This window comes from Prionailurus bengalensis, chromosome B2 (genome assembly GCF_016509475.1).
Source record: "Prionailurus bengalensis isolate Pbe53 chromosome B2, Fcat_Pben_1.1_paternal_pri, whole genome shotgun sequence".
Taxonomy (NCBI): Eukaryota; Metazoa; Chordata; class Mammalia; order Carnivora; family Felidae; genus Prionailurus; species Prionailurus bengalensis.
The window spans coordinates 66,383,577-66,398,791 of NC_057349.1; the positions used below are offsets into that span (position 1 = coordinate 66,383,577).

A 15,215-nucleotide genomic window follows, 5' to 3' on the forward strand; every position below is an offset into this window, starting at 1 on the left:
CTTCTCCCTCTGCCCCTCCCCTACTTGTTCTCTCTCATGCTCTCTCAAAAATAAATAAACTTTAAATTATCCTCCTTCATACATGTATTTGTAGATCGTTCGTATTTAAACACAAGAGCTTATATTTTCAAGTCCTATCATAATTAGGGTTAGGAAGTGGCACCAAGTGCTCCCTGTGGTAGTCAGTGCCATGCTAAAAACAAATGAGATTTTACACATTGCCATAATGGTTATATTAAAGGAGATGAAGAATATTTGGGATTATCATAATTTAACTCTGTACTGTTTGAAAACAAGATTCTGACGTATTCAAAATTTGGTGTGACTGACTTCAAGCAGAAAGTACATAGGAACTAGACTGTTGCTTTATAATTTGGTACATATTCTTTGGGATAATTTAATGAAATAAAGCAAAATATTTTAGAAAATGCCACATAATTCCATATTTTATATGCTTTATGGATTGTAATGTTAGGCTGGTTTCCCCCAGTCTCGTTTTCCCACCCATAAGACAGGGCTAATAAAATACCCACTTCATGGGGCTGTTTTGAAGGTTAAATAAAACATTTTCATACTTTAACACAGTAAACACCCAATAACTCTTAGGCATAGTATAGTTAGTTGCATCTGACCAGGGAGTTAGGTTCCACAGTCAGCAAGTAAGTCTTGTCCATCTGCCTCAAAAGCAAATGTGAAATTCTTCCACTGTCTCCTTCCATTCAAATACTGTCACTGCTCACCTGGACAACTCCAGTGGCTTCCCTTTGGAAAGCCTCTCTGCTATGCCCACTCCCCTTCAATACAGGCTCCCCATATAATAAAAGGGATGTTTTGAAAATGTTAAAATCATGTCACTTCCTTGCTTAAAATTCTTTAATGGGTTCTCCAGTGGGTGAACTGGCCTTGCCTCCCTCTCTTACCTTGCCTGAGGCTGCCCTCCCTTGGCTCACTCTTGGCTACATTTGGAACACTCACTCGCAGCCCCATGGTGCTTCAGAGTCTCTCACCTTGCTCTTTCTTCTCCTGGGATCCTCTTCCCTGGTCTTTCCATGGCTTGGCTCCTTCTCATCATTTAGGTGGCATTTCCCTCAGAATGGCCTTTCCTTTCCATTTAGAAACTCTCATTTAGGCATTGTATATTTTATGTTTAAAGCAACAGATTTTGGGGTGCTTGGATGGCTCAGTTGGTTGAGCATCAACTCTTGATTTCGGCTCAGGTCATGATTTCCCAGTTCATGGGTTCAAACCCTGTGTTGGGATTCTCTCTCTCCCTCTCTGTCTGCCCCTCCTCCTTTCAAAATAAATAAATAGACCTTAAAAAAATAAAGCAACAAATTTCAAGGTACTCTTACTCAATACCCCCTTTTGTATCATTTGTAATTTAACTGGAAAATACATTTAAGTATTTGGACATTTGTAGATATCAGAATAAATATACAAAATACAGCTTATTAAAATGCTTTCAGCTTAATTATATATAAAAAAAGAAACTCTCATTTATATGACTCCATTTCATTTTCTTCACCACACTTCAAAAAAAAATTTTTTTTAATGTTTATTTATTTTTGAGAGAGCGAGAGAGAGACAGAGCACGAGCAGGGCAGGGTCAGAGAGAGAGGGAGACACAGAATCCGAAGCAGACTCCAGGCTCTGAGCAGTCAGCCTGATGCGGGGCTTGAACCCACAGATTGTGAGATCACGACCTGAGCTGAAGTTGGACGCTTCACCAACTGAGCTGCCCAGGTGCCCCTTCTTCACCACATTTAACATTATTTAAAATTATCTTGTTTGCCTGTTATCTGTGTGTCTCCTTCGCTAGAAGGTAAGCTCCCTGACAGTGGGCACCGTGTTTAATCTTCTCACCATTGTGTCACTATATAGGCAACTCCATAAATACAGACTGGATGAATGAATTACTGTCAATATTAATTTCTTTGAGCTTTATGTTCATCATCCTAAAGTGGAGATTGGGCCCAGAACATCTCTCAAGTACTTCCATAATTCAGTGATTGTTTATAAACACTAAAAGTTCTACCTGGCCTTGGCAGGTTCTTCTTAGCTAGGAAATGGGACCCGTGGCTTCAGCTCACCTTTTGAGCTGGCGAAGTGGCTGATGGAAGTCAACACAGTGGAGTTCCCCCAAACACATTATTTCACATGCTGAACTGAATTGTATTTCAAAGTAGTGGACAAAAGCTTCTTGGTATAATGATTTTCATTATGAAATCAGTGTCTCATTTCAGAGACTGTTTTTTCTTTTGCCATCACATTTGCCAAAGTCCTTTAAATATACCGTAGTTGTTTTTATTTTTTAAGAAATTAAAGTGGCTTTGGCATGAGTTATGATTATATTATTTAAATGTCATTTATGAACAGAGCATTGTTTTACTTAAATCATGCTTGGCCCAGGAGCCTTGTAACCTAACCCATTGTTTTTTTGTTCAAAACAACAGCTACATCATTGAATGAAGTCTCTTTTGCTGTCAGAAAGAAAAAATAGAACCATAAAACAAAAACTGTTTTTGATAAGGATTAGAGATCCTGTGAATTAGAGATTTAAACCACTTGTTTTCCTCAGATATTTAAATCATAGTGCCTGTGGCTCTATTTTTCAAGCGTAGACTCAGACCAAGCCTAGTTGAAAACACATCGTATTTTTTCCATTGACATAAAAACGGGAAAAATAGGTTTGAGAATTCTGATGCTGCTTCTGGTCGTCACAAGAGCGGCTAGAGGCAATAGTGAAGACACTGAAAAACTAACAATCCAGGAAGTAAGTTTGCACTTTCCATGTGCGGTATCATACAGAGTAAGGGTGTTGAGGATGATTACTTTTCTTTTAGTACAGAAAATGTTTTTTATCAGCTTTTTACCAGAGGAGGTGAGTGATAGAGTTACAAGGAGCTGATTTTACTTCTTTTGTTTAAATGTAATTTTGACACTTGAGGTAAACCAAGTCACATTATGTTTAGAGTCTTTTTCTATTTGTTTCTATGAACAGTGTTTTCATCTTTCTTATGATAAATTAAAAATATTTTACATTCATGGCCATTCCAAAGAAAATTCATGACCCAGTAAGTATGCATCTTGTCTGGCCCTTTATAAATAATAGTTCCTGGGTCATTATCCTATCAACTCTTGACTTCTTCTGTATTTTAGTTTTGAGAAGTATCTCCTAATTCCTACTGAACTATTGCTTTCTAACTCAAGAGCTATTCATGAAACTAGGAACTTAGGGCAATACTTCTATTTCCTCATAAACTTTTAGAGAAGACCATAGTTTTGCCTTTTTTACCTATCACGAAAAGTCTCTGAGTTGACTGCCCTTGAATGTTGAATCGTTGTGTTTATGGTAAATATTCCAGCCAAGTCAACAGGGTCCTTCAGGATAAGCAGCTGAGGGTTCTCTGATGATGCATGGCTGGTTTAAGGTGAGGAAGGAAACCTCAAAGGATATTCCTATGAGGAGAGTCATAGAAGTTCCTCTCTCTAGGTTCTGATTCTCTTCTTTGTTCTGCCATAGGAGCAGAGCTGGAGGTTTGGAATCTAGGGTCATCTAAGCCAGCTCAAGAAATATACTCCACAGCTAGAGATTGTCTGTGAGTCCTCCCCCTCCTCTGCGCTGGCTGCCCCTAGGAGAGGAATGGTGTTAGTTGTTGATATTAATGGGGACTGTTGGAGGTCAGCCACCTGAGGGGTAATTTCCATAAGCACTGATCTCATCTGCATGATCTCATCTCTCTGACTGGTTTTACAATAACTCATACTTGGAACTGCAGTTGTTGACGTGATTTGGGGGCTTGGAGGCACATGGTCCTGTTTTTAGAAATTGGTCCTTCTCCCCACAGAGGCACCTCCTTTAGTGATGATGGGTCCTGAACATTTTCTTTTCTTCTTTCTCCTCTCCTTTCCATCCCTCCCTCCTCTCATCTCCTGCCTTCTCCTTTCCTCCCCTCCTCTGTCACATCGAGTTCACAGTGAAACTCTGCTATCTGGTGGATTTAGTCTTGAATTGGAAATTGAGGGAGAATGTCTTGGACTCTTTTGCTAATTTCCTTTGTAAACAGTAGAAAGTTATTCTGCTTCTCTGTGAACTCTGCCTCTGAAAAAGAAAGAGATTATATGATATGTTATTTTCAACGTTTATGAAGACTAAAACATGTTGAAGTGAGCTAAAGTAGTGTTAATAATGCCTATCATTTTTTTTTCTATTCTTACTTGTTTTATTTTTTGAATATGTAGAACATTAATATGTTTCTAAAAGTCAAACTTATTCTAAAAGGTATATGTGAAGGGGTATCTCTCCCTCTTGTATCCCTTCTCCCAACTCCTTGTGGGTAACTTCATTTCTAGTTTCTTTTTCTCTGCAGAAATGAACACATACATATTTTTTCTTATTTCCTCTTTTTCTTACACAAAAGGTAGTATATGATACATGCTATTTTAGACTTTGTCTTTTTCACTTAATAGTGCATCCAGGAAATCACTCTTATAAGTTCGGAGACCTACTCCTCATCTTTTTCTCACAATTGCATAGACTCCACTGAATATGTTCTACAGTTTATTCAATCAGTCTCCAACTCAGGGGCATGTAGGTAGTTCCAGTGTTTGTTTTTTTTTTTTTTTAAGTTTATTTATTTATTTTGATGGAGGGAGGGAAGGAGGGAGGGAAGGAGAGAGAGAAAGAGAGAGAGAGGGAAGTGGGTGGATAGAATGTGGGGGGGGCAGAGAGAGAGAGGAGAGAGAGAGAAAGAATCCCAAATAGGCTTCAGGCTTCTGGCACAGAGCCCAATGGGGCGCTCAAATTCACGAACTGTGAGATCATGACCTGAGCTGAAATCAAGAGTAAGATGCCTAACCAACTGAGCCACCCAGGTGCACCTACTTCCAGTATTTTTGCAATTACAAATAATGCTGCAATGAATAATTTTCTGCACATATTTTTGCATTGTTGGAGGTGTATCTTCAGGGTAGAATCTTAGAAGTGACATTATTGGGTCAAAAGGTATAGATACGCCCTTACACAGCAGTTGTGCATTCTGAGTTCCCTCTAGCAATGAAAGAGGTACTGGTCTCCTTACAGCCTTCCCCAAGGGAATGAGTGGTCAAACTTTTGAATCTTTGCTAATAGGATGGGTGAAAAATGGTATCTCAATGTAGTTTTAATTTGCATTTCACTTACGAAGTTGAACATTTTCTCATATATTGAGGTCCATCTCTCTCTTTTTTGTGTGTGTGTGAAATTGTTTTTTTCTTTTGTCCCATTTTTTTCTGTAGGATTTTTACTTTTTTTCTCTAAACTTAAAATATACTTTATGTAAATATATGTGTAGATATGTAGTAATCATATATAAAGATATATATAAAATATATATGTTAATATTAGGGACATTAGCCATTTATCTGTGTTACATGTTGCAAATATTTTCTTCTAATTCATCATCTTTTAACTTTGCTAATGGTGTGTTTTGCCATGGAAAAGTTTAGAACAATTTTGTGGTTAAATTTGTTAAATATTTTCTTAAAAATTGGATGGTTAGAAAGCCTTATCCTATGCTCATAGTATGGAGTGATACCTATTGTTCATTGAGGGCTTGCCACGTAAAATGTACTGTTCTGAGGACTTTTCATACATTAATCACTGAAAGAGTTCTGTGAGCTAGCAGGAAACAGCAGCTTTGGACACATAAACCTTGGCTATGTCCGGTCATAGAAGTTGGCTAATTTCTGGCTTCAATACCTCCCAGCTGTATGACCTTGCACTTGGCGTGTTCTGAGTTCCAGTGTCATTATCCCTCAAGATGCTACCTCTAGATAGCATCTCCATCATAGGGTTGTTGTGAGAATTAACCTAAGTTAATATCTGAAAGGGCTTTGAACAGTTTCTGACACATAATGTTGGATAAAGGTTGGATATTTAATTATCGTACTGTAGTATTTCAGTTTTAAATATCAAGATTATAACCCCATTGTTTAAATTAAGCCAAATTCTGACATCACCTAAATGTTGTTTATATTTCTTTTACTAGAGGTGCTAAATATCACCATGAAACAGTGTCTTGTTTTTTACACTCTTTATCTTATTGTAGCTTAAGTCAGATACTCAGATCTGGGTGTCTTGGGAAAGGCAAGAAGGGAGGGCAGTTTGGGACATGGCAAGAGCAGATTATAATTTTAAACCATTAATGCTCATGTTTTGTTAGTTAAATATGAATAATTCTAGTTTTTGATTCTTCTAAAATGTGTTATTCATAAAGTAAACTTTTTTTGTTACTGGAGTTTACGAGGGATTGAATTCAACATTTTATAAATGTTTCTGGTTGCCAGGCTCTATGTGACCATGCTGCAAAGTTCATCCTGTGTGACATCACCTGCCTGTAGTGGAATCTTGGATAAATTACTGCTATTTTAATTTCATTTTTAGCAACTTACTTTGTTGTGGGTTGTTTGGTGAATCTTTTAGTGTTTGGCCTATGATTTCTCAGTCACTGGTCTTTGAGACCTGCATGCATTGCTTTGCAAATATGAAACATCTGCCTTATTTGCACTATTTGTTTGCGAATATGAATCATCTGCTTTTATTAAAGCAGCTGCATGAGCCTTAACCCCCTCCTCGATTTACTTGTATAGTGAGACTTCATTACCACTGCTGGGTTCTTTTTTGTTTTTTGTTTTTTTAATTTTTTAAAACGTTTATTTATTTTTGAGAGAGAGAGAGAGAGAGAGAGAGAGAGAGAGAGAGAGAGAGAGAAACCAAAGCTCTGAGTTGTCTGCACAAAGCCCTATGTGGGGCTCAAACTCATGAACCATGAGATCCTGACCTGAGGTGAAAGACACTTAACCAGCTGAACAACCCAGGCACCCCATGTTTTTTTCTTTCTTTTTTTTTTTTTATAATGAGAATTTGGATTGAGGTGGTTGGTACACCAGTTGGTCCTTTGGTTTACCTCAGTTGGCCATAGCCAAAAAATTTTAAAGCAATTCTCTTAGATTATTTAGCAATTTTCCCCTGCTATTGTTGGCCTAAAAATTGAAAGTATTTTTACCTTTCATTTTAGCCTTAAACTTTAATTATGATACTTTAGGTACAAACAGTTTTATATGATTAAGCATGGAAACTATTGTAGTCAACACTACAGAGTTAAATAAAACTTGGCCTTTAATTTTGCTTGCTTTAAAATGGCTAGAATTGTTGTCTCTGTTATAGTATTCTTCTGAATTTAATTTGGGGTTATCACAGTTCTTATTTTACACATTCTACTTAAAAAGTGTTGATATTTTAAATCTCTCACAGCACTTAATGTAGAAAGTATTCAATATTAGTTCTTAATTTGATATCTTCTTTCCCATTCTCTGTTCATGTTTCCTCAGTATAGAGGCATGATTAGAAACTCATTCATTTCAAGTTGTGATACATTGATTATCTATTTTTGTGTCTTCAGGTTATCAGAGAGAACTTCTCTATCAGAGGGAAGATGGCTCTTTCAGTGCTTTTGGGAATGATGACCCTTCTGGTAGTACTTGGTAAGTGTTTTACTAACAGAACAAATCTGCCATGAATGGGCTCTCATTAGCCAATTAATTGCCAGTTAATAGCCAATGGGCTCTCAAAATGGCCATGAAATTGACAGATGTGTCCCTGTGTATATAGGCTTGTAGGTTTCTTTTCCTATTGCCTGGCTTTAAAGTAGATTTTCCTTTTAAAATATGGTTTTAAAGCGATAATAAGTAAAGTGTTTTTATTTAGAAAAGATAAGTCATACATCCTTTTTTTTGTGGTGAGAAAAACAATAAAAATACTTACAATGATCGTGTCATTGACAAGAAAAACGGGTTAGAAATACTGAGTGATTGTGACATAGTTCTTTTCTTTATTTTTTGAAAGTTTTTTATTAAAGAGAGAGCATTCAAGCAGAGGGAGGGCAGAGGGAGGAGAGAGGCTCCTATACTCCCTCACTCAGTGTGGAGCCTGACACAGGGCTTGATCCCACCATCCTGTGATCATCACCTGAACCATGATCAAGAGTTGGATGCTCAGCTGACTGAGCTACCCAGGTGCCCCAACATAGTTCTTTTCTTAATCAGACATGATCAATATAAATTTTGTGTTAACACAGTCAACGTTGTTTCTTTAAGGTTATTATTATTATTATTATTATTTTTTTTTTTTGCGGAAAACAGTGATAGAATTAAGTAATAAACATCCACATTTCCTCCAGAATGGAATCTATGTGTGGCTGATTTTGGATGATTACTTTCTCTCCTTGAACTATTGTTAATTCTACATTTCACTCAGAAGAAGATTGACTAACTGTAGCCGTCAGGTTAGACCAGGCACACTGTGGTAACAACCACCCCTAAAATCCCTTAACACGGGTTTTTCTTGCTCAGGCTGCATTTCTTCTTTGGGTCGGCAGGGGGCTCTGTAATCTACTCAACAGCCACCATCTCACCAGGAGGCTCCAGGCTTGCAGCAGCCTGGAAAGAGAAGGCTGGAGTATCCACCACTGGCTTCAACCTGGGTGCAACATTTTTTCTCAGTTTATCATTATCAGAGCTGGTCACATGGCCATGCTTAACTTCAAAAGGGCAAAGAAGTGAATTTCTCTGCATACTCAAAGTAAAATAGAGGACCAGATATTACTGAATATTGGTGATATTTATCACACTAAACATTTCATAGGATGAACATATCTGCTTCAGATATTCTTTTGGCATGCATCAGGATATAGATCCATAAATAGAAAGGTTTCAGTGTTTTATTGCTTGATGATCTTTTCGTCTAAATATTTAGGTGAAATATTGTTCTGTAGCAAGCATTGGCAAACTTTTGCTATAAAGGCTCAGATAGTAAATATGTTAGGCATTGCAGGCCACATAAAGTCTCTGGTGTTTTCTTTCTTCCTTCCTTCCTTCCTTCCTTCCCTTTAAAAACCATGCTCAGGTGGAGGGTGGTGGAAGAGAGGCACACGTAAATAGACCCTGGGCTGGATTTGGCACAAGGACCAGATTTGGCCCAGACAGATTTGGTTCGTAGGCTGTAATGTTCTGACTCCTGTCTCATAGGAGAGAAACTATCCATTTTTGCTAGTTTAACGTACTCTGGTTTGACTGTGAATTATATATAGTTAATCCATGGCTTTAGGGCTGACTGAAGTGTGTGGTGGGATCTTCTTTGGTAAATACCTAGAAAAGTCCAAAGATGATAACCTTGGACAATTTCTTTAACTCTCCTGGAGTGTTGAATTCCCAATCTATAAAATAATAAGGCAGGATTAGATGATTTCTAAATTCTTTTCCAAATCTGGTATTTTGTGAGTTGACCTGGAATTTCTTGACCACACTCAAGTGGAAAATGTATCCACTAGCTGGGCTGAGATGTTTATGTTGTTTCTTGGTTGTCTTTCTTACCTTTGTTCTTTCTTTAGTGATCATCCTTTGGTGAATCTTCTGGTAGAAAATATGTTGTTATTGTTGATATTCTCTCGTTCACTGTTAGAGGACTTCATAGAGTGTATTTTATATTTTTTTTCTCCTTTCTCACCTAGGTTGTCAGCTTTTGTTTTAAGATGTTTCCTTGAAGCTGATCCTTACATAGATATTGATGAGAATGTGTTACACAGAACATATACTTGGCTCAAAGGACGTCAGAAATCCAATGGTGAATTTTGGGAGCCAGGAAGAGTGATCCATAGTGAGCTTCAAGGTGGCAATAAAAGTCCAGTGACACTTACAGCTTATATTGTGACTTCTCTCCTGGGCTATAAAAAATATCAGGTATTTAATCTTTAATTTAATAAATGATGGGTGGAAAATCGCAAGGAAGGTAGGTCTTGATGGATCAAATGTATGTCTGGAAACTTAAAGACTTTTGCAATTGTATATCACTTTTGAGGTCTGAATTTGGACACCTTTGGCTTTGCATTTCTGGCTTTATTTTAGAATCTGAAAATGAAAATATTAACCCACTCTTTCAGAATAACAAAGAGAATTCTAAAAATTTTTTTTAATATAACTGTTTTTGTAATTGCTATTGGTAAGGTAAATCAATACATATTTTATCATTGGAAAGGTTAATTTCTTAGGGGAAAGAAAATTCTTCAGAATTTGGGAATGTATTCTAGCACATTTAGATTGCAAAGGATTTTTTTAAATTTCTAAAATAATATGGAGCAACGACCATGTCTGCTAATTTAGTACATAGTACACCGACACTCTAAAAAGCATGTTAAATAGGCATGGATGTCTGGATGAGAATGTGTATACATGGAAAGTTATGTTAATGAGCTTAATTATGCTCCAGAGCTGTCTCAGTGATTGATGCCTTTATTGCCTTAATGCCAGCTGCATTTCACATGATTGAAAACAGCCATTCTCTGTTGTAAGCTCCTGCCATTTCCCTAGTCCAGTACTAGGCACATGGAAGATAAACTTTCCCCTAAATTTAGAGCCTTAACACCTGAGATCAGATATGAGTAACATTTTTCTCAAGCTATATTTTGTGCTGTCATCTGAGTTCATGATATTAAATGGTAGAAAAAATTCTATTTTTTATTTCTTATTCCTTCTAGGGAATGGTGCCTATTTACTCATAAAAACTGGAAAGCAGTGTTCTTTTTAAAAAATTTTTTTTTCTTTTCTTTCCTTCCTTTCTTTCTGTTTTTATCGAAATTCCAGTTACTTAACATACAGTGTAATATTACTTTCAGGTGTAGAATTTAGTGAGTCAACACTTCCATACATCACCTGGTGCTCATCACAAGTGTACTGCTTTAGTCCCCATCACCTATTTCACCCATCTCCCCATTCTCCTCCCCTCTGATAACCATCAGTTTGTTCTCTATAATTAAGAGTCCATTTGCCTCTCCCTCATTTTTACCTCCTTTGTTCATTTGTTTTTTTTAATTTGTTTTGTTTTTTAAATTCAGCATCTGAGTGCAATCCTATGGTATTTGTCTTTTTCTGACTTATTTTGCTTAGCATAATACTTTCTAGCTCCATCCATGTCATTGCAAATGGCAAGATTTAATTCTTTTTTATGGCTGAGTACTATTGCAGTGTGTGTTTGTGTGTGTGTGTGTGTGTGTGTGTTTGTATGTGTACTACATCTTCTTTATCCATTCATCAGTTGGTGGACACTGGGGCTGTTTTCATAATTTAACTATTGTAGACAATGCTGCTATAAACATTGGGGTGCATGTATCCCTTCGAATCAGTATTTTTGTATTCTTTAGTGCCTAGTAGTGAAATTGCTGGATGGTAGGGTAGTTCTATTTTTAATGTTCTGAGGAAACTCCAGAGTGACTGTACCAGTTTGTATTCCCACCAACAGTGCAAGAGGGTTCCCGTTTCTCCATATCCTCGCCAACACCTGCTGTTTCTTGTGTTGTTGATTTTAGTCATTCTGACAGGTGTGAGGTGATATCTCATTGTAGTTCTGATTTACATTTTCCTGATGATGAGTGATGTTGAGCATCTTTTGATTTACCCATTGCCATCTGTATGTCTTCTTTAGAAAACTGTCTATTCATATCTTCTGCCCATTTTTAAAAAGATTTATTTTTTTTATTTTTAAGTAATCGCTACACCCAACATGGGGCTCAAACTCATAGCCCCAAGATCAAGAGGCATATGATCCACTGACCAAGCCAACCAGGTGCCCCTCTTCTGTCCATTTTTAATAGGATTATTTGCTTTTTGGGTATTGAGTTGTATCATTTCTTTATATATTTTGGATACTAGCCCTTTATCAGGTATGTAATCTGCAAATATCTTTTCTCATTCCATAGGTTTGCCTTTTAGTTTTGTTGATTGTTTTCTTTGCTGTGCAGAAGCTTTATTTTGATGTATTCCCAATAGTTTATTTTTGCTTTTGTTTCCCTTGCCTTCAGGAGACATACCTAGAAAGAAGTTACTATGGCCAGTGTCAAAGAGGCCTGTGTTCTCTTCTAGGGTTTTGTGGTTTCAGGTCTTATATTTAGGTCTTTAATCAATTATGAATTTATTTTTGTGAATGGCGTAAGAAAGTGGTCCAGTTTCATTCTTTTGCATGTTGCTGTCCAGTTTTCCCAACACCATTTGTTGAAGAGACTTTTTCCTATGGGATATTCTTTCCTACTTTATCAAAGATTAATTGACCATGTAGTTGTGAGTTCATTTCTGGATTTTCTATTCTGTTGATATGTGTGTCTGTTTTTGTGCCACTACCATACTGTTTTGATTACTACAGTTTCATAATATAACTTGAATTCTGGAATTGTGATGCCTTCAAGCTTTGCTTTTGTTTTTCAAGATTGCTTTGGCTATTCAGGGTCTTTTGTGGTTCCATACAAATTTTAGGAGTGTTTGTTCTAGCTCTGTGAAAAATGCTGGTGGTATTTTGAGAGGGATTGTATTAAATGTGTAGATTTCTTTGGGTAGTATAGACATTTTAACAAATGTGTTCTTCCTGTCCCTTAGCATGAAATGTCTTTCCATTTGTTTGTGTCATCTTCAATTTCTTTCATCAGTGTTTTATAGTTTTCAGAGTACAGGTCTTTCACCTCTTTGGTTAGGTTTATTCTTAGATATCTTATTGTTTTTTCTGCAATTATAAATGGATATGATTCCTGCATTTCTTTTTCAAAAGCAGCGTTATTTTCAAAATGAATAGCAAATATTTAAATGTCAATGATCATCATTGATTCCTATTGCCTAGGACAAAGTTAGGGGCTTAACAGACACTGAAATTATTTTTTGAATAAATGTTTAAAAATACTTTTCATTTAAATGTGTGGTTATGGGTTATTTTGAATAGTAAAATATATGGTTTTTTTTCTAGCCTAATATTGATGTACAAGAGTCTATCAACTTTTTGGAGTCTGAATTTAATAGAGGAATTTCAGACAATTATACTTTAGCTCTTATAACTTATGCACTGTCATCTGTGGGGAGCCCTAAAGCCAAGGAAGCTTTGAATATGCTGACTTGGAGAGCAGAACAAGAAGGTAATGCATGGGGTCATTTGAGATTGTTAGACTGCTATGCATTATGAAATATATAAATTATGTGAAAAGGTTTTGTAAGCCAGATATGAAGTTGATAACATTTATATCTTCAGAATGTGAAGAGGGGTGCCTGGGTGGCTCAGTGGATTAAGTGTCCAACTTTGGCTCAGGCTATGATCTCATGGTTCGTGAGTTTGAGCCCTGCATCAGGCCCTGTGCTGACAGCTCAGAGCCTGGAGCCTGCTTTGGATTCTGTGTCTCCCTCTCTCTCCGCCCCTCCCCTACTCATGCTCTGTCTCTCTCTGTCTCTCAAAAATAAATAAACGTTAAAAAAATTTGTGAAATGGAAGAAAAATGAAATGCAGATGAGATCAGATGGGTCTGACATGGCTGCTTCTGCTCTCCCTGAGTTTTCTAGAGAATTCGGGGCTTGGTTGTTTCCTTCTTTTAGATATGTTCTGCCCTATGTCAGTTACCTTTTGAGTTCTCTGATACCATTTCTGGTTGGGTGGCCTTCAATGGTCCGTAGGATGTTGGGTTGTGGAGAGACTTGGGTTTGAATTCTGGTTCTGCTACTTGCTTTTATAAGCTTCAGTTTCCCTAGATGTAAAATGGGAATAACTCCTAGCAAATGTTCAAAATTTGAATGAATATGCTAACTCATAGAACGTGAATGCCACAAAATGCTGTTAGTGAGTTGGATGACTTTTTGTTTTAATGAACTACAACAGGACAAAAAGTACAGGTGTTGCTACTTCCCAAATGGCCTCTTTGGTCAGGGATCCAGGGAGTGGTGTGGGTGTGTGAGGGAGACAGAGAGAGAGATAGGTAGATAGACAGACAGACAGACACAGAGATGGGGATGGGTGGGCAGAAATAATTTTAGGTAATGTCTACTGATTCAAAGCCCTGTTAATTCAAGAAGGGATAATTGTAGAAAGTGTTTTCCACACTACACTACAGAAAGTGATTTCTAAGAGTGTGAAAAATATTGCATTATTGTTAGCGGTACCTTAAAATGAATTCTTACTTTTTTTTTTTTTTTTTTGCCTGTTGCAGTGCTGGGGATAGATTATTACACAGAGATGGAAGTCCTTGGTATTCCTTCTCTGCTTGTACAAGTGGTAGTTATTTCACATTCCACCTAAGTGTAATCATCATCTAAAGAGTAATATTTGAAAGGGGTAGGGAGCACCAAGTAAGATGTTCCTCTGGGGGCAGCAGGGATATTTCTAGGAAGATTGTCAAGTTGGCCAGAGTCCTTCATTTTTTCTTGGGGCCTTGGATTTTGAACTTATAACACCAAGTTTCAGATAATGAAAAAAAAGGCGAGGTTTCCTAGAACATTAGAGCTGGTTAATGGCAGATTCCCAGAACAGGGTTCTTTCTAATGTATCCTAAAATATTTTTGGGATGGCCTGGTCAGAAATCTTCTAGAGTATATGTTTTTTCTTATTTATAGCTGTTTAGTCTCGAGCCAAACATGTGGGATTTCTCTTGGGAAATTATTTTCATCAAAACATTCTAAAATGTAAGCAAGAGGAAAAAGATGAAAATTTAAAAGTTATGATAGTTTAGAAAGTGACATATAAGTGAATGTTTATATGTGCGTGTTTGTGAATACACATGTATTTGCATGGCATAAATATATACGTATATATTTTTATATATAGTCAGGTAGAACTTGGACCAGTGTAGGGATATTTAATGGTATAAAATGTAATTTTTGTTCAGTTGGTCAGACTATTATTACTTGTCTTTTGCAGAAGGCATGCAATTCTGGGTGTCTTCAGAGTCTAAACTTTCTGAATCCTGGCAGCCACGCTCCCTGGATATTGAAATTGCAGCCTATGCGCTACTTTCACACTTCCTGCAATATCAGGTTTCTGAGGGAATCCCGATTATGAGGTGGCTAAGCAGGCAAAGGAATAGCTTGGGAGGTTTTGCATCTACCCAGGTGAGTGATGATAGTTTTTAACTTTTTTAGTGTTTATTTATTTATTTTGAGAGAGAGTGCACACACACAAGCCTGGGAGGGGCAGAGAGAAGGAGAGACACAATCCCAAGCACTCTGGTGCAGAGCCTGATGTGGGGCTCGAACTCACGAACCATGAAGTCATGACCTGAGCCGAGATCAAGAGTCGGATGCTTAACTGACTGCACCACCCAGGCGCCCCATAGTTTTTAATTTTTTAAACTAATTAATAGTTTAAATACATACATAATGTT

The 15,215-nt window shown here is 37.1% G+C and overlaps 1 protein-coding gene across 4 annotated transcripts in view; it reads left to right on the forward strand.

Annotated features, from left to right (window-relative positions):
- Positions 1–15,215, forward strand: part of CD109 (CD109 molecule) — a 138,667-nt gene that overhangs the window by 103,046 nt on the left and 20,406 nt on the right. For all 4 annotated transcript variants that reach the window (XR_006298971.1, XM_043591822.1, XM_043591824.1 and 1 more), the window contains exons 24-27: positions 7,443–7,524; positions 9,549–9,777; positions 12,821–12,986; positions 14,753–14,943. Coding sequence is in view for 3 of the 4 variants with exons in the window: in XM_043591822.1 (XP_043447757.1) it covers positions 7,443–7,524; positions 9,549–9,777; positions 12,821–12,986; positions 14,753–14,943 (668 nt within the window). In the remaining variant the exon portion in view is untranslated. The remainder of the gene's footprint in view (positions 1–7,442; positions 7,525–9,548; positions 9,778–12,820; positions 12,987–14,752; positions 14,944–15,215) is intronic.